At 43.7% G+C, this 21,819-nt stretch overlaps 2 protein-coding genes across 2 annotated transcripts; both read right to left on the reverse strand.

The window, feature by feature from the left end:
- Positions 1-1,362: 1,362 nt before the first annotated feature.
- On the reverse strand, positions 1,363-5,728 carry LOC119020439 (deoxynucleotidyltransferase terminal-interacting protein 1). The gene is made up of 13 exons (XM_037099727.1): positions 5,367-5,728; positions 4,900-4,970; positions 4,406-4,502; positions 4,225-4,323; positions 3,964-4,023; positions 3,832-3,888; positions 3,619-3,680; positions 3,486-3,528; positions 2,387-2,445; positions 2,217-2,277; positions 2,011-2,082; positions 1,834-1,889; positions 1,363-1,730 (listed from the first exon to the last, which is right to left on the reverse strand). The coding sequence occupies exons 1-13, from the start codon at positions 5,439-5,441 to the stop codon at positions 1,622-1,624; spliced, it is 921 nt and encodes a 306-aa protein (XP_036955622.1). The 5' UTR covers positions 5,442-5,728; the 3' UTR covers positions 1,363-1,621.
- A 459-nt stretch (positions 5,729-6,187) lies between these two features.
- On the reverse strand, positions 6,188-21,390 carry pcif1 (phosphorylated CTD interacting factor 1). Its single transcript, XM_037099725.1, has 16 exons — positions 21,244-21,390; positions 19,431-19,589; positions 19,219-19,343; positions 18,668-18,793; positions 18,447-18,574; positions 16,335-16,489; positions 13,669-13,816; positions 13,489-13,572; positions 13,309-13,408; positions 11,626-11,785; positions 11,340-11,509; positions 10,411-10,497; positions 10,114-10,298; positions 9,786-9,879; positions 9,438-9,613; positions 6,188-9,351 (listed from the first exon to the last, which is right to left on the reverse strand). Exons 2-16 carry the CDS (start codon positions 19,555-19,557, stop codon positions 9,015-9,017), a joined length of 2,202 nt encoding a protein of 733 aa, XP_036955620.1. The 5' UTR covers positions 19,558-19,589; positions 21,244-21,390; the 3' UTR covers positions 6,188-9,014.
- Positions 21,391-21,819: the final 429 nt, after the last annotated feature.

Genomic DNA, 21,819 nt, shown 5'->3' on the forward strand with positions numbered 1-21,819 from the left:
ACAGCGGCTGTCCTTTCCTTCTCAGTCGGATCATGTTGAAGCAGAAATAATTCACATAGTTTTACACCAGGAGGAGAATTTAGATTCATTTAGATGAGCTCTCACTCCCTGACAAGGACTGAAACGAACAGCAGTCCGTCATTTATATTCTCCAGCCGCACAATGAATATCAGGCTACACGTCATCGCTGACATGCTCTCAGATCTGAACAGTCCTCTTTAAAAAAAATTAATCACTTTGCAGGTTAATCAATCACCTTCCAGCAGCCAGAAAAAGATAATTAACTCACATTTCATTTGGCTTTCTTTATTTCCCCACAGATAGCTACAAAAGTAACCATCAGTAGAGCCTATTGTATTTTTTCCAACAACGTAATTTCAAAGTCTGTGTTTCTAGTTTGCTGCCGCATTGAGTATAAGATGAAATGACTTCTAGTTCAATCTGACAGTCAGTGTGTGTCTGCCTCTAATGTTGGTCCTGGGGGGTGAGTGACGCCCTCAGGATCAGCTCCTCTGGTCGCCCAGCGACCTGACTCAGGATCAGCTCCTCTGGTCGCCCAGCGACCTGACTCAGGATCAGCTCCTCTGGTCGCCCAGCGACCTGACTCAGGATCAGCTCCTCTGGTCGCCCAGCGACCTGACTCAGGATCAGCTCCTCTGGTCGCCCAGCGACCTGACTCAGGATCAGCTCCTCTGCCTCTGTCGAACATGGTGGAGGTGGAGGTGAGCACCACTTCATGTTCAACTACTCAGCAGGATGTTGATGTGTGATGTGTGTTAAACATTATCAGTTGGTGGTAAAAGCTACTACAAGTTAAAATATCCACTGGATAAACTTTTACTTTGTTTAATATGTGAAATAAAACCAAAGTGAGGAGACTGTTTTTATATTTCATTTTCAGGTGCTTTCAATTAAATAAAATAACCTAAAATAAAATAAAACAAAACACTGAACAACATTCAACCACTTCCTTAAAGGCTAATATAAAAGAAAGTAATGTTAAATCCAAAATAAAAAGACGGGCACATCTAAAACTCTGTCAGTGATTTTTATTACAGCCGCAGCTGTGTTACTTTTTTTTTCCCCCAGAAAATGTCTGCTTCCTGTTTTCTCCGGTTGCCATGGTGAATCACAGTATCGGAGCTCCATTGATGATGGCATTTTACTAGTCGTCAGGCACGAGCTCAACTCAGAGTAAACATACTCAGAGTCGACTTACCTAACTCAGATCAGCTGTTCTGGAACTGAAAATTCACGAGTTTCACTACACAGGGTAAGTCAACTTAGAGTTCAGGGTTAGACTCAGAGTTTGTTGAACCTCCTTTCCCCCCAGGAGTCCTGATGATTTAATGAGCACTGCAGGATGTTTCATTGATTTATTACATGGTGACTTCCTGTGACATCAGAGCGACATAATCAGTCGTTAATGGTGATCAATTCATCATAATGTAATCAAGCTTCAGACCCTCTGCTCTTTACTGTTGGAGTATTCATATTGTGTTGAGTTCAGTTTAGGAGGTGAACACAGTTTTATTTATTTTTTAAAAAACAGCAGTAAGAAGAAAAACAATAGAAGCAGCCAATCAGATGAGAGCCTGCTGGTCACATGATCAGTGTGAGGTCAGAGGTCAGCCTCTCTCTGAGCCTCCATGGCTCTCTGCATCTTCTCCACCATCCACACAGGAACAGAGAACGGTTTCAGTTCGTCCATCCTGACATCTGGACAGTCCCTGCACGCACACACACACACACACACACAGAGCTGTTACCACGGCAACCACAGACCTGCGGAGCTGGTTACCATGGGGACAGATGGGATGATGTCAGACTCACTTGTACTCGTCACTGCGAGACAAATCCTGGATGTCCTCCTCGATCAGCAGGTAGGCCTAAAAACACACACACACACACAGTGGTGTGTTCAGGTACAGTAGTACTTCTCGTGCTTTAAATCTGTGTCGTTACGTTTACATCTGTAGTACTTTAAGGTACTTTTAACACTTTTCTCACCATCTTCCCTCCCGTTGCTCTCATGTGGTGTCTCTCTGCCAACCACTGCTTATCCTTCGCATCTGCTGCATACTGACGGACACACACACACACACACACACACACAGGTCTGTAAGCATGTGGACATACGTGATTAATGAGTCATATTGATCACGTGAACTGAACCTGATCAATATGAGCTGCAGTGTGCGTGTGTGTGTGTTCACCTTAAACAGATCAGCATGTTTGATGTAGATACGTCCTCTGGTCCCGCCCATCCCCAGGGCCCTGCACAGTGACATCACAACAACACACAATGACTCACTTCCCGTCAAAACATCAATACATTTCTCTGATAATCTCCCAGGTTTAACATGCTGTTTACATGTTTACTCACTTGTTGGCTCTGGAGCCGAGAACAAACGTGCTGCTGTCGCTCAGTCTGGATGGATCCCACTAAAACACATACACACGCACGCACACACACGCACACGCGCGCACACACACACACACACACAGCAGCGTCACATACATCTCACGGACATTTTCACTTAGGGGTGTAATCACTGTTGTTGCCAGCGGTTCAGACATTAATGGCTGTGTGTTGAGTTATTTTGAGGGGACAGTACATTTACACTGTTATACAAGCTCCACACTCACTACTCTACATTGCAGTAGTCAAGTGTCATTTCTTCAGTGTCATCCCATGAAAAGTTATAATAAAATATTTACAGAAATGTGACGTGTGTACTTACTTTGTGAGATACTGTACATTAGCAGCTGTAAACACTCATAACATTATAAAACACACCCTGTGGTTTGGTGCCGACCTGTATACTGAACAGTAGTAGTTAATGTAGTTAATAGTTAGGAGTAGTTAATGTTTATAATCATCAGAGAACGTTACAGACGTTGTCTTTGGTTCCTCTCTGTTTCCTGAATATATCTGTACGTGTGTGAATCTATAAATGAGACATTAACTTATAGCACTTTGTAGAAGGAACTTTATAAAGTTCACTACATTGACTTGTATCAGTTCACAGGGCGGAGCTGCCACATCCAAGGTGGCAGCGACGTCGACGTACAGTCCAGCGCTCTATGAGGCGTCTATGGTGAGGACCACAGACCTCCACCGACCGAGCCGGCTCACTTCCTGTTGAGCATCTGGCTCTTCTAGACTTTCCAAATGTTATCAGACAGAATAAATCAAACGCTGACAGTGAATCATGTCATGGAGGTTGTGATGTGATGACTTCATTATGCAGTCTGGCCCCTGCCTGGCGCTCTCCTTTGGGTCTTGTTAGCATCAGAAACTAGCTTCATGCTAACATGCTGAGTTTGTAGGTAACAGAGTTTTTAGGGAGAAACTTTAGCATTCCACTAGATGACACAAATCAAAACAGAGCTGAAGAGGAGGCCACAGGTAAGAAAACACACCTGTTCTAATAATAACACAGTGTGATCATGTGACCAGCACCTGTCAGATCAAGACTCACCTTTGGTCCTTCTCTCTTGATGGGATCAGACTTGAGCTTCACTCTAAGGACACAAACAGTCACATGTTTGTCAGGTATTGTCATCTACCTGCTTACTAATGATGATGTCACTTGTTACCTGTCAGAGACTCACTGAGTGGAGAAGGTGTGCTGTCGATCAGAAGAGATGGCTGCCGCACCTGGACGTGTCCTCCTCTGGAGACAGACAGTCAGTACAGTTAGTGACAGAGAGAGACAGACAGACAGGTGAAAGAACTGTCCCACACCTGACTGTCGCACACTTGTTTGTCTCACACCTGTCGTCTGACTGCCTAGCAAACACCTGTGAGGTCAGAGGTCACGGTACCTTCTTGGGGAGGGGGCTTCCTCGCTGGCTGTAATCTTCATCAGCAACTCTAGACCTCTGACAGACATAAAAACCCCATCAGAACTGGACCAGGTCACAAATATTCTTGATCGTCTCGTTGCCCCTTCCTACCTTGATGGGCACCTCAGGCCCCGCCCTCTTCACCTCTACCTCTGGAAACAGCTGTTTGGCCTGTTGATCATATCACAGGAAACCATGGTAACCACACAGAGAAACAGACAGATGGTTGCAATCAAAGGTCATGAGGTCAAAATACTGTAGGACCTGCTGACACCTGATGTGATGTCACAGTAACAGCTGATTTCAGCCATCATGGGCCTTCTGTGAACACAAGCAAGGTCAGAGGACAAAGACAACAGGATGTGATCTCACATGTTCCAGAACGTTCCTGCAGGCCTCTTTGATCAGCTGATCGGTCTGGACATCATCGCCAACGTTCTCCTTCACATTCTCTGCCGCTTTCTCAAAGAACTGCAGCAAAACCAACAAGAGGACATCAACAACACCGATACACACCTGTTCACATCCGTCCACACACACTGTGACCTCTGACCTTGTGGTACTTCTTGAACACAGCCATGATGTCATCGTTGAAGCTGGGCTGAAGCACCGCCCTCAGCAGGTCCATGGAAACCTGAGGATCAGTGTAACTACAAACACACATGCACAGGCGCGCGCGCACACACACACACACACACACAGTGAGTCACACCAGATTTAGTCAATCACAGGAATCACAGCGAGTGATCCGCTAATCAAACCTCTGCTGAACTAAACAACAATCAATGTGTCCGTCTGACTCAGGCTGTGATCGAACAGGAGGCGGGTACTTCTGCCTCATTAAAGTCATCAGGTTCTTACAACTGGGCGCTTTGACCGCAGATCCTCCTCCATCGTCATGCTGTCTCATTGAATACCCATTAAAAGCAAAGCGGCGGTGGGACAGTCCTGTAGTTGCAACCCTGACTTCATCAGAACTGTCCAACCTGATCCAGAGTGACCCTGCTGCAACCAAGCCACTGTGATCCAGTACCAACCAGTACTGACCTGACTGCCATGTGTGAGCGTCGTCCTCGTCTGTGAATTTGTCTGTGTTTTATCATCAGGTTCCATGGCTTCTGCACGCACGCACACACACACACACACACACACACACACAATCAGAAAAATGTAAATGTAAAACTTCACAAACGCTCAGATATCAAACTGATCAACTGATTCATTGATCTCAGTTCAGCCTAATCAATGACTAAAACCGTAAGTTCAACTCATTTATGTGTTGATAATAGATCAATAAGCCTACTGCTTCAGACTGTATCTCACTTCGCTGATCACCGATTATTGATGATCGATTACTCAAAACAATACAGACTGATTGGAACCTATGACGTCATCTGACAGACACATCGAACAGGACATGAGGCCTTCAGAGTTCAACCCAACAGAACAGAAACATCAAACACGTTCAGACGGTCGGCCAGCTAACATGCTAAGCTAGGTGGCGTTAGCCTTACCGGGCTCTGCTCCGGCTGCTCCGGCCCGTCCTGCTCTAACCAGTCCCGGCCCCCCTCACTGCGGTGGGCTCCCATGTTGGAAAAGGTCCTGACCCTGTCCGGTCCGGGTACAACTGTGCTGACTCTGCTAGGCTAGGCTAACAGCAGCAAAGCTAACAGCGGCAGTTCGAGCCGTTTTATCTCCGCAGCAGATATTTAAAGTGCCGTTACCGTTACCGGAGAGTTACCGCTGACATACACCGACAAGCCTGCGACGTTCCCTCAAAACTGATCAATCAGTAATCGATACGTTTGGACGGTGGTGTTTTCTTTGTTTCCAGGAAGTTACACTTCGGCTTCTTCCGGTTGCGTGAAGCTAAATTTATCACAGAAACGTTTTCCGGTCATTCATTTCAGAATAAAACTACCATCTCCACAAACTAATCTATCATCTTCATTATTATTGTTACTATCAGCAGCAGCTGATGTCTTTGGGTTTCATTATTAAATAAGTTAAACACAAGAAAAATGTTTCTGTATTGTCTAAAATTTAGGAAGAAATTAATTAATAACATAACTGCAACATATTTCTCTTGTAACAATTACAACTTTTCCTGTGATTAGTTTTATCGGATAAAAATCTTAATTCTATACCTCCAAACTGATGTCAAACCATTCAAGTCAATTCTGTTTTCAGTAATAATGAAAGATGTCTTTCCATGAACATAACTCATTTTTAAAACACTTTTGTCATATTAAGAGTAAATATTTACATTTACAGGGAAATTCATCCACATCAAATCATAAAACTGTCAATCTGACTTAAAGAGATTGGAACTTTGTTGTCTTCATTTATTAAATGAGCCTTTATTATTTTACTTCTTCATTATTTGGAAATGTGGAAAGTTTAATTTAAAGTTGGACATTTGTAACTTTTTAGTTATTGGGAGGACAAAGACTCTGTATGTGTGAGCAGCAGCAGGTGAGCAGAGGCAGACAGGTGTGTTACTGGGTTGTATATATTTTTACTGGGAGAGTGAAGCTGCAGTTTGTCTGCAGGCAGGATGAAGGACAGACTGTATTTACATTCCCCAGCTGTGAGGACCCCACCACAAACACGGCCGAGTCTTCATGGCTCTGCAGCAGTGTTACACTGAAAGTCATTTCATATTTACAGCCACATACGAGATGAAAAGATCGATTTCTTCTAGTTTTTTACAACTTCACTGTTGACCATCTTCTGTGAATCTGAAGAAAACAAACCAATCAATAAAAACAGCCAGATGTTTCATCTTCTGCGTTAGGACTCAGAATTATGACATGATCTCCTAAAAATCTCACACTACAAATCTGTAGTGTCTGCCTGCTTTTCCGTCCTTACATAGATTTATGTCATTGTGAGACTATATCTTTCACTATTAAACATCAAGAATCAACCAACTTGACACTCAACATGTTCGACTTGGCTCAGCCCACAAATCTTTTAGGAAATGAATGTTAGCGCCCACATTTCATCTACACATATCAGTGTTCTGTCTGACCTTCGCCTCTAAACCGACTCCAACACTTGTGATAACGTATGAAACAAAAGAAGACACTGTGGTGTCACTCAACACCGTGATCAGTTGGCTGAACATCTGTATCTCACAATTAGACCAAACTATCATGAAATCAGCTTTTAAATTTAAGGAGGGTTTTAATAACTGTTCACGTTTTACTTTAAAACTATTATCTCAAACTGACAAGATGTTCATCTGGTAATTATGCGACAGAGAAGTCGTTACAAATCAACTGATTATGAACAGATCCTGTAATTAAAATAAAACACTTGTTTTCTTTAGTCAACACAATGTTGTTTCACAGGAACACTGACCTGGCAGAAATATTAAAAGGAACAGTCTAACATTAGCATAGCTTAGCACAATGACCGCAACAGGGTAAAACTGCTAGCTTTAAAAAAAAAAAAAACAACAACAATCTACCTTCATGAACTCCAGATTAACAGTAAGAATGCTTGAAATGTTAACTGCTCCTTTAAAGAAACAAACAGTTAACATTAAAACGTAAAGGAAACATGATGCAGCGACGCCTGAAGACTCGGCCAGATAAAAACATTCAGGAATAACAAACATCATTTAGAGTCCAAAAGGTTTCATGCACAACAAGAACCCAAAATAACAAAAAGCATAAAAAACAAGGAGAAAAGTGACGGAAACTTGTGAATTATAAAAATAATGTGGAGAGGATTCTGCTGGTTACTGATGCAAACACACTTCTACTGTTACATACAAGATATAGATCTTCTTAATAACACTTTGGTTTAGTTTCAAACAAACTATCATAAGCTGTATAATACAGAAAACATCTCCATCTTTTAAAAAAATATTAAATTAAATCAAATAAAAACTGAACAGATTCATTTGTTTTTTCAATCAGTTTAACAGAAGAGAACAAAACATCAACAGATGAACTGTACAGTATCTACACGATGATGTCACACAGAGACAGACACCTGATAGGACCACTCATCAGCCAATCAGAGGACAGACTATCAGCTGCTGGTGTCCAGTGAGAGCGTGAGGAGCCGCAGTGATTCTCATCCTGCTGCATTCTTGTTTTTAAGAATTGTTAACATCATGTTTGTACATTTATTATTGGACAAATGAAGAAATTATAGTTTGACTAAATGCATCAAAAGATATAAAAGTTTGAATATTTAGAGGAAAAATCATAAATTCACAAAAACTAAATGTCATACTGAGCCAAGTTGATACAAGAAAACGCTGCACGAGGAAAAGACGGGCAATATTTATAAAACTTGTGGTGTTACAGGAAAAAGTCGAATCTTCAGATGATCCAAGACAAGAAGACAAAGAGTATGTTAGTGTGAGTGTGTGTGACAACAAGGACATTATCAGACTCCTCACACTCTGATCCAATATGGACAACCAGCAGCTCCACCTGTGAAACAAGCCCCCCCCCTCCACCTGTTTCTTCTCTGATCACACTTCCTGCATCATTATGACAGCACAGATGACAGAACCTGACGAGTTGTCTGTCCTCATGACGCCTCCTTCCACCAGTACATATGACCTCACTGAAGGCTCCGCCTCCTCCTGCCTGCTATAAACTCCCTTGTTTCCCTTGATCCACCTAAAGGACCCACACTATTGGCCAGGCTGTCCTGAGAAGGCGGAGCCTGAAGAGGAAAAAAAAAGTCCAATAGAAATGATAGCTGCCTTGTCAACCAATCACCAAGCCCTGTCGGTGTGGGGACCAATCACAAGTCCTCCAGCGAGGAGTAGTGACGTCACAGATGACATCACAGGTGAATGAGAAGTTTTTATTGCTGGAGCTCCAACATGTTGCTGCTTACGTCATCTTCTGTCAGCTTGTTGCTAAGCAACAGGAGCCGCGACTGCTGTGATGTCAGAACAATCAGAAGAGCTTATGTGACAGGGGCACGGTAAAGACCAACCGAGGGGATACACTCTGGCCCCGCCCCCTGCAGAGCGGCATTGTGGGTATGTTGACAGAAGCGGAGGTGTGCTATGGATGCTGGTGAGGGACAATCTGAAGAGACGAGACGACGATCAGAACAAACTAAAACAGAGAAATTTAAACAGCTTTCCAACAGGTGAGCGGGTGGAGTCACATTATAAGCCCCATCTAGACAGGAGCCATCTTGTCCCGAGGACTGCTGCTGCTGTTGCTGCTGATGCTGTTGTTGCTGTTGTTGTTGTTGTTGTTGTTGTTGTCATGGCCGCCCGGTGACATCACAGCGCTCTGTGGCCTATCAGCCGCCTTAGGGGTGGAGTCTCTTTCTCCAGGAGCGGTGTGGGCAGGGCCAGGAGAGGACAAAGTAGAGGGGGTTGAGGGGGAAGGCCGGTACGCCGCTGTCAGCTCGGCCAGACGCTCCGGAGTCGGAGCCCACTTCGCAAAGCCTGCATCATTCTGAAGGAAGAGCACTGCAGTACCGTGTACTGCCCGGTAGTACATCTCATCTCTGGAAGTACACACAGATACACAAAGTTACTCTAGTACAGTGCAGCATCAGTGTATTATCAGTGTGGTACAGTGCAGTGCAAGTACCTCTTGCAGATGTGTTGGCTCCCAGAGCGATACTCATGCTCATAGGCCGGGACACTCAGCTGGTGACGCAGAAATCGACTTCCCTCCATGCGGGTCAGAGCTGGGGTCACCGGGTCTCGCCACTCAGGCACAAAGACGATGAAGGACAGAGGCTCTGAGGACTGACCCAACAGCTCCTACACACACACACACACACACAACAATATAATCAGCTGTACACACAATACACACCTGTACAGTTTGCTGATGCTCCTCTGACTTCCTGTCTGAACCCACAGTCTGCTGTCACAGTCTGTACACTGATAACTATACATTAGTTCAGACAAGAGCACCGCATTGAGGACTCACCTCAAAGTGCGTCACCATGGCGTCCATCAGTTCTTCACAGAATGGAGGGTTGGCTTCAAAAGAGCCGCTGACCGGACAGAAAGACAGGAATGGCCTACACACATACACACACACACACACACACACAGTGATGTGATGATGTTTGTAATATACACACAGTGTGGTAATACACTATAATGTGTGTGTCCTCCAGTGTGTGATGTGATGCTCACATTAGGTGGCGCTACAGTCACACTGTGAATATCATAAGATTTTTGCTTCCAAGTACCATACACACAGTACTGTCTGTATCTGAGCAGGTGCGTAGGTGTGTGAACACCTGTCTCACCCTCTGGATCCAAAGAAGCCGTCAATGTCGGGGAAGGCGGAGCTAAACTGTTTGAAGTAGCAGTTGAGTGGTGAAGCAAAACACTCGAAGGAAACTCCAAACTGTCGGTTCAACGTCTCAAACACCGTCACAGGCAGAGCCCCCTGCAGGCCCGTCCCCTCGTTAGCCCCACTGCCAAACATCACCTGTACACACACACACACACACACACACACACACACACACACACACACAGTTAACTCACAGTGTCAGGTGAGTGTCAGATAACTCTGATTGGTTCACGGAGAGTCAGCTGACCTGGTATCTCTTGAGGAGGCACCAGACTCTAGACAGGAACTTCTCAAAGCGAGGATCATCTATACAGCTGTACCTGTACAACAGCTCCTGCACACAAACAAAGACCAGTGGACAGCAGGTGTGTTAAAGACCGTCTGTCACCTGATCAGGTGACATTAAACACTGTTATGTACAGTCAGCAGCAGAGAAAATCCAGGACAACAAAAAGGACTTGAGTCTGAATTTCACCCGTTTTGTGATGACATTCATGAGCTGAGGAGAAACTCAACAAATGTTGTGATACTTTAACTCATTGTGTCCTTGTTGTAAATTCAGCATTAAATCTTTCAGCTGAAGTTGTTTATCTCCTTGTAAAAAGTGTCAGTTTGTGGCAGCATGTCTGTACCAGCCTGTCTGCTTCTGTGTCTAAAGTGCTAAAGTCTTACCTGCCAACATTGATCAGCTGTTTGAACACACTGTTTACACTGATTTCACCATTTACACTCCATTTATGAGAGAAGAAACATGTTATTGATCTGAACATGTCACATGTTACAAAGACACTAAACAGGAACAATATAGGCGACTTCTTTGTCCCCGTGGAGAAAGTCCCCAGACTCCCTTAACAAATGTGTCAGTTTAGTGAGTTGTTGAGTTGGAGACACTTTATAAACTCTGTGAAACTCTGTCTCTGACTCATTCTGCATTATTTGGACCTTCTTGTTCATTCAGCAAATGTTCTACATGAACTTCTTTCTGTCTTTGAGTAGAAACATGGAGTCAGTTTGTCTTAGTGATGGACGGGTTTGTTTCATACAGAGCAGGAAGTGACATCTGATAACAGGTGGTCACTCACAATTACATGGATGTCAGGTGTGAACCGGCTGCCAGAGTTCTGCCATCAAGACTGAGTACCTGTGAGCAGTCAGATTACTGCTGTGAGTACTGACCAGTTTGCTGAAGTGTCCTCTGTTGACTTTGACCATCTCTCCCCTGAAGCGCAGACATGCAACGTCGTTCTCAAAGTGCAGCTCGACTCGAGGAAGAGGAGGAGACGGCAGCGCGAGACGCACTGGGTAACAGTAGACCAACCGGGACTGCGGAGGGGACGCACACGCATCTGAACACACACAACAACAGGATACTCACATCAAATACACTGCCACAGGCTCACGTGTGCATGTGTGTACCTGTGGGGGGGTCCTGCAGCAGGCTCAGGTGTGTGTGTGTGTGTACCTGTGGGGGGGTCCTGCAGCAGGCTCAGGTGTGTTTGTCTCAGGCGGCGGCTGTACTCAGCAGATAGCTGGTAAATCTTGGAGCAGATTCCTTCCACAGAGTCTTTGGCCACAGCAGTGACATGAGGTCCACACTGCTGTCTCAAGTGCTCCAGACGGTCCTACACAAACACACACACACACTTGGTGAGCATCTGTCGCTCAACCTCTTGTGCTGGTGCTAGTAAGCAACGTTAGGCAAAGGCTGCCTCTTCATAACAACCGTTTGTAAGTCTGATGTCCTCTAGTTTCCCTTTATGAATGATGACTACAGACTACCACCATCTGGTGGTATGGAGGGTTATTTCCTCTCATACTGGTACAAATGTTCGAGGTGGTTGGCAGGTCCCTGTAGTCTCTGTGGTGTGTTCAAGTGCAACATTTTTTTGGAGAGACAGTCACTCTTCAACTATTGTTTGGTGTGTTTGAGTCCTTGTAACATGATATCTGAGGTTTTCAGCATGGCCTTGATCTGTGATCTCATAATGTAACTCATGCAGAGATCAGCTAAAGAACGTTTGAACCAGATAAACTGGCAATTCCAGAGCTTCACCTTTAGACTCAGCTCTCTCTGAACCAACATTCTGGTTCAGTGACTACATCATCAACGACCCACTGAGTACATGTCTGACTTCTCAGAAAGCACACGCAGCTCTCACAAGGTCAAATGAACTTACAGTAGTAGTACTGGTACAAGACGGTGCCTAATACCCAGAGCAACCCTGTCGTAAACCTTCTTCAAGTCCATATAGCACACAAAGACCGACAGCTGATCCAGGCCCAGGGCTGGATCCACATCAGTCCTCCTGAATCTGCAGCCCTATCAGTCAGACTGAGCCATAATACACTCCAGTCCATAGGTTCTGCCCCTGAGAGGTATCCCACAGAGACAGGCTAAAGTTCTACCATCTCTGAAACTTCAACACTGTAGAGGTCTCTGATAACATCAGTGATTCATCCTCAGCATTATAGTTGGAGACAATGGTGTCAGAGTCTACTGTCAAGAGCTGCTCTTCACCTGTGCCACTCTTGTTTGATCCCATTTACCTTTTTGTAACATGCACAACACCTGACAATATGATCAACCAGATCAACCAACAGCAGGAAACACCCATACCAGGAATTACCCATTGATGTACCTGTAAAGCCATTTCCCAGTCAGACTGAGGAGACTGCCAGACTGTCCTCCTCCACAGCTTCCTCTAACAGATGTCGAGTCACTGGACGATAAAGAGCAGGATGTCTCTTCAACAGAGCATCGATAACTGTAAAGTTCTGTTTCTCACAGAGACTTGATTTGACCCTTCATTCCTAGAACCTAGCCCTGCCCTTGGTCTAACAGGAAGCGACACACAGAGAACAGGCATTCCTCTCAATATTTGCTCATTTTCAGCAGTCATTTACATTCACATCCACTTTCTCAACCAGTAACTCCAACAATGGAATATGAATCAATAAAATGAATTTGTGCTCCCTGGCCAAAAATCATGCCTTTTCACGTGATTTTATTGACTTTGTATATAATCTGAAGGTCAGCAGTGGCCAAAGGTCAGCAGAGGTTAAAGGTCAGCAGAGGTTAAAGGTCAGCAGAGGTTAAAGGTCAGCAGAGGTTAAAGGTCAGCAGAGGTTAAAGGTTGTAGGTTACCATGTAGTCCTCCTTGCTGGCGGAGTGATCTCTGCGCAGCCAGCTCATAGTGTCTTCAGCGTTCCACTTAACCACCTTCCGGCTTTCTGGACTCGCATTCCTACAGAGGTCACACATCAAAGGTTAGAGCCCGCCCAACAGCCGATGACCTCAGCAGGATCAAACTCTGATTGGACCTACCTGGAGTCTATCATCTTCTTTGCAGCTTCAGCATATTTAAAGAGAAGCTTGCGGGCCTCCTCTTTGTACTTTATACGTGACAACCTGACAGACACACAGATAATATTCAACCATCAATACAGATAATAACCAAGGCATTTATTTTATTGATACTATCCAGTCCAGGGCCTAGACAAGTACCTGATGGGGATGTCATTCATAACCTCTCTGAACATGGACGGGGAAATGACAGGGTCACAGTCACTCGGCAGTAAGGGGTCATGACCTTTATCAATCACTTTCCTCTCCAGCAGCCAACGGTTGAATGATTCCCGGGGTGGATCAATACCTGAACCACACACACACACACAGGTAGAGGAGAGATTGGACAATCTAATTTAATCATGAGAAAGCAACAAGCTCATAATCAGAATCATCATGAATGTCCTCATGAGAGTCATGAGACAAGGTGGTGCTCCGTCTTTCTAGTCCCTCTAGACTCTGCTGCTGTGGCTGAAGGCTCAGTCCGACACAAGAAGCTCAACCTGACAGATCTTTGGGTTCAAACTGTGGCCTCTTTTAATAAAATAAAAATGTTTGTTTCTGAACATGTGAAGAGGTTCCAATGTGTTTCAGTGCCATGTTCCCAGTTTTTCAGAATCAGAATACTTTATTAATCCCCAGGGGAAATTGTTTTTGTTCCAGATGCTCCGTGCAAAGTAGAATAGAAATACAGCATGAGTGGAAACAAGAGCTAAAGGTAAAGATGTAAATTAAACAGTAAAATAGGCGATAAAATAAAATTAAATAAAACAATTAAGTAGACAATAAAATAAAATAATAAAGTAGCCAATCTGGAAATATATACAATATACAGTGAAATAGCATTATAAATGAAATGAGTAATAATCACAGTTTTGTCTGTTTTGTTTTTTTTTTTATAAATATATAAATAGCCAAATGAGTCAAATCATCAGAGGGAGGAGTTGTACAGATTAATGGTCACAGGTAGGCATGACTTCCTGTGGCACTCATTGGTGCATTTAAAATATTCTAAAAATATTTCAAGGATATCTATCAGTGTTTTGTATTAATGAGCAACTCTGTTATCACTAACCAGCAGACAACTGCTGAAAGAGACCGCTGTGGTAAAACCAACATACAGTCAACATACAGCCAACATACAGCCAACATACAGCCAACATACAGCCAACATACAGCCAACATACAGCAAGGTACGCTTCTGTCTGTCTGGGTCAAAACCTAATCTTCTGGAAATTAACATATCATTAATCAGGAAACAAATTTCAGACACTGACTTTAATGTAATTTCTCTGTGATCAAAGTTGACTGAGATCAGTCAGATGTTTGAAAAGGTCTTGTATTCTATGAAGCCACAGCGCTCTCCAGTGATGACACCTGGTAAGATTTGAAAGAACATTTTCGAACTCATTGATGCATGTTATCAGTCAAAGTATTCCCTGTTATTATTAGTATTAAGATAGAACTAAAAGAAATGTGTATTCATTATTTCTACTGAAATAATCCACTGTGTGTAAATGTCCATTCTGGGAAAGATGAAACATGATTTAAACTTTAAAATGTTAGTTTAGTTTTAGCTTTCAGACTTTTATCCACTCTGAGACGAACACTGACAGCCCAGCTCCCCTCGGGTCACGCCTGCTATCAGACTGGACATCTTGCTTGGAGTTCTCTTCGCTTCACTTCTTCTAGACTTCACCTTCACCTCTTCATGCTACTCTTTTTAAAACTCTGTAATTAATTTTCTATGCCTTCAGCACAGGCTCATTCTTTTATACTCTCTTCAAGACATCACTCGAGAAGTTGCTAACACCTTATTTTTCATATAAAAATGTTTAAGTTTCTTCCAGAAATTCAATCATATTAAGTTAACCAAGGATAACCCGATTGACCGATGAAGCATCCTTCAGTTATTTTAGTGAAGAATTTAAATGAGTTAATCAGTCAGAGCTTAAGAACCACCACATCAAGATCATCATCTTCCTCAACATTAACAAAGACATTATGCTCTGTTTAGGAAACCTTGTGAGCGGTTTCCAAAGAAAGACTCTTTTGCCTGGCTAATCCGGCTCTACCTACACCAAACCCGGCTGTGCCACCAGCTGGGTACTGGACCGAGACTGCCACCTTGCAGTTAGGACGACTACATGCAGCCTGCTGACTCTCCACACGATGCTCAGACGAGGATCCATTCCTTCATCCTGCTGAATTCACACGTAGGAAATATGAGTTGGTGTCCTTTGGCTCTGAATTAATATCTTAATAGGAGGAACTTGGTTCAGGCTCTGTGAGCATTGAATTATTCTCTTAATATTTAATTGCCTTCACCCAACCCACGATTTCACCATCCGCAACATTTAGTTCATTAACTCGTTACATTAGTCATTACAGACTCAGCATCTGTCTGTCACCTGTCAATTTTGTCATTTGTTTAATTTGTCATTAAATTTTTTCACTCTGAACTATTTAGTCAAATAAATATATTCAACCGTTTGTCGTCATCTGTGGAGGTTTGTTTGACTGTGGAGAACCAATGATAACTGCGTGCAGAAGTCACTACTCCAGTTATGAGATTTAATAAATTGATTTGAAATTGATTAGAATTAATTGATACTGATTCTTTAACATTGTTTAGTCACATTTGATTGATTTCTTCCAGATTAGTCAAAGAGATAGAAGAACGGATGTAGTGCCCTATTCACGAGCGCTTTATTAATCTCAAGTGATTAATGAATTATATGCATAACCCTCCACCAGCCTGGTGAGCGTGTTTAACTGACTCGCTCCCTCTACTGGCAGGTGTGGTGTGGGTCCAGGTGTGATACCTTCTCTCTGGTGACACAGTTCGTGGTAGTGTTGCCTCAGTTTGGTGACCAGCTGAGCTCTCTGCAGCTCGATCTCAGGGTGGGGGGGCAGGTGGTTGGTGGGAGGGCGCTCTCTGATGACAGCGTTGGTCTGGATGTCCAGATCCCAGTAGATCCTGGAAACAAGACAGATTTCATTTTCACCTTTCACCAACACACCAACTAAACATGAGTGACAGAAGACAAAAGAAAACAGGAGCAGAACAACAGACTGTTCAATCTGCTGCTAAGACACATGCTAAAGATGCTAAATAAGGGGGCGTGGCATAGATTTATACAAAAGAACTAGATACCAAATAAAAAGATGGTGCTCATTCGAGCCAATGACATCTGCTCACCTTGCGTGCCAAAAAAATGTTTTTGGCTTCCTTGTTTAATTCCTGGTTATTAGAAATGTAACGTTTACCGGTGTCATGGTAAACCACGGTAAAATTCCCAACGGTGAAGGTTCAAGTTTTAATTACCATGGTAACCGCCATGACCAATAACCACGGTGTGGAAAACTCGCTAGATGCTTCCTAACACTCACTACGGAGGCTCAGTGAGCAACGTGCGCTTGTTATGTAATGAAGAAGACATGGCGAAGGGAGGACGTGACAATAGCGGCGCTCAAGGCATTTTTCTGCCTTCAAAGAAACCAAATCTTAAATCTGGGCGTATTCTGGTCATTGTAAGAATGAGAAGGATGGCAGCCCAATCTGCAGGAGCTGTGAGAAGAAAGTCGTTGCGAGGGGCGGCAACACATCCAGTTTACACGACCATCACCCTCAACTGTTCAGCGAATGCAAGGTAAGCTAACCTTAAGCTCGGGTGCATGATGTCTGTGTATGTCGAGTTTTCTCTGTGTGATCTGCTGTTGTCACTAATGTAAACTGACCAGATAGTGGTATAACTGAACAAAGTTGATCTGTTATTTGGCACGTTATCTGAAATGCTCATTAATTGTAGATTTCACTTTTTAAAGTCACCCTAATAATTCCCCAATATTGATGCAGAGCTGCAGTGAGGAGGATCTGAGACAAACACGTACTGGGTGGACTGAGTTAGTGAACACAAACTGACTGAGATGACTGACTTTCATCTCAGCTCCGTTCACCTGAGCAGCATCTACCTGTGGCTCAGCAGCCATCTGACCAATCAGACTGATCGAGTCCACTGACAAAAGACGAGCAGACAGGCAGACAGATAGCCAATATATATATATAAGTAATATCAGAAAAATATAATACTTGTGAATTATTTGTAAAATAGACTATATATAAAGAATATATAATGGTGAATATGACAGGTATCTAGATAGAGATACGAGCTGAAATAAAGTATTCATAATTAAACAATAATTATTTTTGTTTTGATCTAAAAAATTATCCAATCTGTTTCTAACAAAAGTGATATGATCTAAATTGTGAGTTTTGTGATCTGTTGGTTGCACCCTTAGTCTTGAGTAACATTCACAGTAATAATTAATAATGACATGTTCTATTCATTCTATTCACAGAGAGGGTCTGCTGGCCAATCGAGTGCTGCTGCCACTACATCTCATTCTGCCTCTGTAACGCAGACATTAAAGGACACGATTCAAAAACAGGCTGCCTCATCACAAAAAGCCAATGATCTGTTTTACACAGTTTTGATACATTCTTTCATACTTGTTTAATGTTGATTTTGCAGTGTTTTGGATTTGGACTATTTTAATATATAATAAATCTATTGAAATATAAATTTTGGTGAAATTATTTAAATTTATCAGTGTTTTTTCAACATCTGAGGAGATTTTAAGATTTTCATACCGTTACATCCCTACTGGTTATGCGGCTCATTGAATATGGGCAGTAGCGTTGCTCCCGCCCACCTTCCTGCTCAGCCCGTAGACTTCACACTGTGATGTCACAGACTTTGAAATCACTTTTCTCGAATTATTGGAAGGTTTACAAAAATAAAACCTGCACTAGTTAAAATTCTATATAGTCATAATGGACTTGACGTCAGCAGTTTGGCAGATGTCTTTTATAAAACGAGCTCTGCTGCAATACCCTGAGTGTCCACCGGGTCAGACTGAATCTCAGTACTCACACAGCTGGCCTATATGGAGCGGGGCTGGGGGTAGTGGGCGTAGCTGGCGGGGCCTGTTTGTCCTCAGGGGCAGAGATCCAAGGTTTGACCCCAGGAGTGCTGGGAGAAATGGGCGTGGTGGGCTCCACCTGTAAAAACACACACACGCACTTTGCAAGTCGCTCTGGACTGCTAAATTCCATAAATGTTATTGTTATTGAATTCAGTCTAAAGTTGTTTACCTTGGCACGTTTGAAGCTGTTAGGCCCTGCCCCCTGCTCCTCAGAGCTCCTCCTCTTCCTCTGACCATTACCAAGGTTACCATCTCCACCCTCTGCTGGAGCTGCATTTAGGCCTAAAGGATCAGACTACAGACAGACAGGTAGAGACATACAGTTTAATCATGTCATGTCGTTGTCTGTAACAGCTTATCCCTTTCCATGGGGTCGTGGGGTGTTGCTGCTGGAGCCAATCCCAGCCTTGTCTCAGGGCGAGGGCAGGGTGCTCCCTGGTACTCCCAGCTCATCGCAGGTCCCTCACTGATGAGCAGTGTGGGGTTCAGTATCTCGCTCAAGGACACTTCAGCATGTAGCTCAGCCCTGCCTGGAGCCGGGATTTGAACCAGCAACCTTCCAATCACAAGTCAACCTGCTCTACCCGCTGAGCTACAGCTGCCCACAGTTTAACCATTAAGCCAAAAAAAATCTGACTCAATATGGAAAGTTTGTTGTGAACTGACACTATACAGATATTGATTGATTAACAGACAAATTAAGATGGTGACATCACTCACAATGACATCATGCTGTCCCAGCACTGGCACCTCCCACAGGCTCTGATTAGTGAATCTGTTGAAATAATATGGTCGGTTCTCCCTACGAGACCAGCACTTAGACCATCCAGCCTGGACCAGTTCATCTGAGAGACAGACAGGCAGAGAGACAGACAGGCAGGTCAGAGACAGACAAGCAGGTTAGAGACAGACAGGCAGACAGAAAGGTGTACCTGGGAGCTCAGGTGGTTTGGAGGTGCTGGACGGAGAAAGGGGCGGTCCCTGAGAGGAGGCAGGGACAGAGGGAGATGGCATCATGGCCGCCTCCCCCTTCACCGATCCCTGACCGTCACTGGACATCTCAGCTGCTTGTCAGAATGACATCGACCTGCCTGTAGAGGAAGACACACGTTAACTTTCAAAATAAAACAGCGGCGCTGTGTTTACAACAGCAGATGTCAGGCATATTTGAATACTGTGAACACATGACGTGATGCAGGCAGGTCAACATATATGTTGATGTTCATTATTTAAAACTTTGTCCCATTCAAACACACAGATGCTCCAAATAAACTAATTTCTGTCTGTTCATCAATGAATCAACAGAGTTCAGACTCAACGTCTTCACAGGTTTGACTTTCTGCTGACTCACTTCATCTGTCTGTGGTTTCATCTGAGTGTCTTTATACTGAGATAAGCACTGATCTTTTTTTAATGCTTCATACAAGGTAAATAAGATTCCTTTATATTCTAACTGTTTGCAATTAATCATTAATTTCATGATAAATTAATCAGCAGATCTCTTTGATGGTTAACTGATAAATATGTCTTTAAAGTGACACACTGAAGAAAACTGAACAGGGACATTTCTGGCCTTTCTGCCCATCAATGGATCATCAGGTCTCATCGGTGAGACGAGGGAACAGCTGGTTCTTCTACCTGCTAACAGCTGTTCGTCTCTGAGCCAGTTACAAGTTATCATCATTTTTTTGTTCAATGACATAAGTCTGATAGGTTTAATGATAAAGTCCTCCATCTGCTTATAATTATTGTTACATCTTAAACTACAGCCCAAGACACTCTGATCAATTTGTTGACTGACAGAAGCTTTCTTTTAAATCACCAATCAATTTTCCAAACAAAGTTAACAAACATTATCTCTCTCCAGTTTTTCACTTTGTTTTTCTCTCACATTAATCTGAATCTGTGTGACGTCAGTTTGGACTTATGAACATGTTATAGACTGATCAATAGCCCGCAGATGACCCAACACTGACAGAATTATTCTAAAGTTGAGGTGTGCGGGTCGGACAGATGTGTGTCAGCGGGAAACGGTGGAGCTTCAGCCCGGTGACGACAGCCCTAGCTGTTGATCACGAGCCGTCTGAATGTGGCGGTTTGAAGGCGGGTGGCGGCAAACCGAACAATAATCTCACAGTTTTCATCTGATCACAACGATCGACGAGCAGCAGTCACGGCAGTGTTTTGTGTCTCACTGAGATTAAAGATTCGGCTCAATACATTAAATTAATTCTTCATGTTTTCTTTTCCATACGCAGAAAGCAGCGCTATGGTTACACGCATGCGCATGTCAGGCTTTCCAAACAAACACGGAGGAGGAGAAGAAGAGGAGGGGGGGAGAGAGGGGGGAGGACAACAAAAAGCTGCGGCTGCTCCTCCGGAGCCCGGGCAGAAGACACGGACACAGCGGCTGATGGGACCGGTCTACAGCGGGCCTAAACCAGGCTAAAGTGGTTTAAAAACACCGAAAGGCTAACGAGCCGCCTTTAGATCCCGTCATTAACGGCCATTTTGCGCGGCCCACTCAGTCTCCGCTCAGAGCGACAGCTGCTGTTTAGGCGCCACTTCTCAGACAAGATGGCGGACACGCCCCTGCCACAGCGCTGCGCCGTTTGCACAATATTTATGCCCTTAACTGCAAATTCAGCCGCCATGTGCGCCCTTAGGCCGGTTCATCTGAAGGCTGAAACCTTCCGCAGTGTACCGGTGCCGTCGGTGCGGCTCTGCGGGGCCGCCTGACCTTACCTTAACCGATTAAGTTGCGGAGAGTCGTAGGTTTTGTCCGTTTGTTTCGGGTCCTCCGCTCCGCTCCCTCCCCGCCTGCTCAGACATCTTTACAGGGACTCGGGGTGAGTCACTGCGCAGGCGCAGCGGCTGCCACGCTTCCTGTTTGGAGATGTCCCTAACATGCCGCCATGTTGAAAAGGTCAAACAAGCTGAGAACATGTCAGGTGTTAAATAACTTTACTGATCAAGTCAACACCAAATTCCAGTAAATGTCTGTATTTATGTTAAAGTGAGAGTTACTCAAATTTTAATGTCAAAATGTTGCAGTACGATTTGGGAGGGTTAACAATAAAAAGATCAAAGTTTAGATAGATAGATAGATAGATAACTTTATTCATCCCCGAGGGGAAATAAGGCCATTGTAGCAGCGGTACAATACAATCAGAAATACAAAAATACAAGGTAAGGGCAAATATTGATATTAAAAATAGTACAATACACATATGCAAACACTATATACAATAAGATGGTTAGCAGTCCCAGGATAATATTAAATGATATTAAATACTGAGCAGAATGGAACTTAGTGGATTT

Source organism: Acanthopagrus latus, chromosome 6, assembly GCF_904848185.1.
Source record: "Acanthopagrus latus isolate v.2019 chromosome 6, fAcaLat1.1, whole genome shotgun sequence".
Lineage (NCBI taxonomy): Eukaryota > Metazoa > Chordata > Actinopteri > Spariformes > Sparidae > Acanthopagrus > Acanthopagrus latus.

Coding starts and splice junctions, on each gene's coding strand:
- pcif1 (XM_037099725.1), bottom strand. CDS start 19,557: ATGTCCAGTGACGGTCAGGGATCGGTGAAGGGGGAGGCGGCCATGATG. Junction 13,817..16,334: donor ACTGTGTCACCAGAGAGAAG/GTATCACACCTG, acceptor TGTGTGGTTCAG/GTATTGATCCACCCCGGGAA. Junction 9,880..10,113: donor GGCTTCTTTGGATCCAGAGG/GTGAGACAGGTG, acceptor GTATGTGTGTAG/GCCATTCCTGTCTTTCTGTC.
- LOC119020439 (XM_037099727.1), bottom strand. CDS start 5,441: ATGGGAGCCCACCGCAGTGAGGGGGGCCGGGACTGGTTAGAGCAGGAC. Junction 4,024..4,224: donor GCAGGAACGTTCTGGAACAT/GTGAGATCACAT, acceptor TATGATCAACAG/GCCAAACAGCTGTTTCCAGA. Junction 3,889..3,963: donor GGCCTGAGGTGCCCATCAAG/GTAGGAAGGGGC, acceptor TATGTCTGTCAG/AGGTCTAGAGTTGCTGATGA.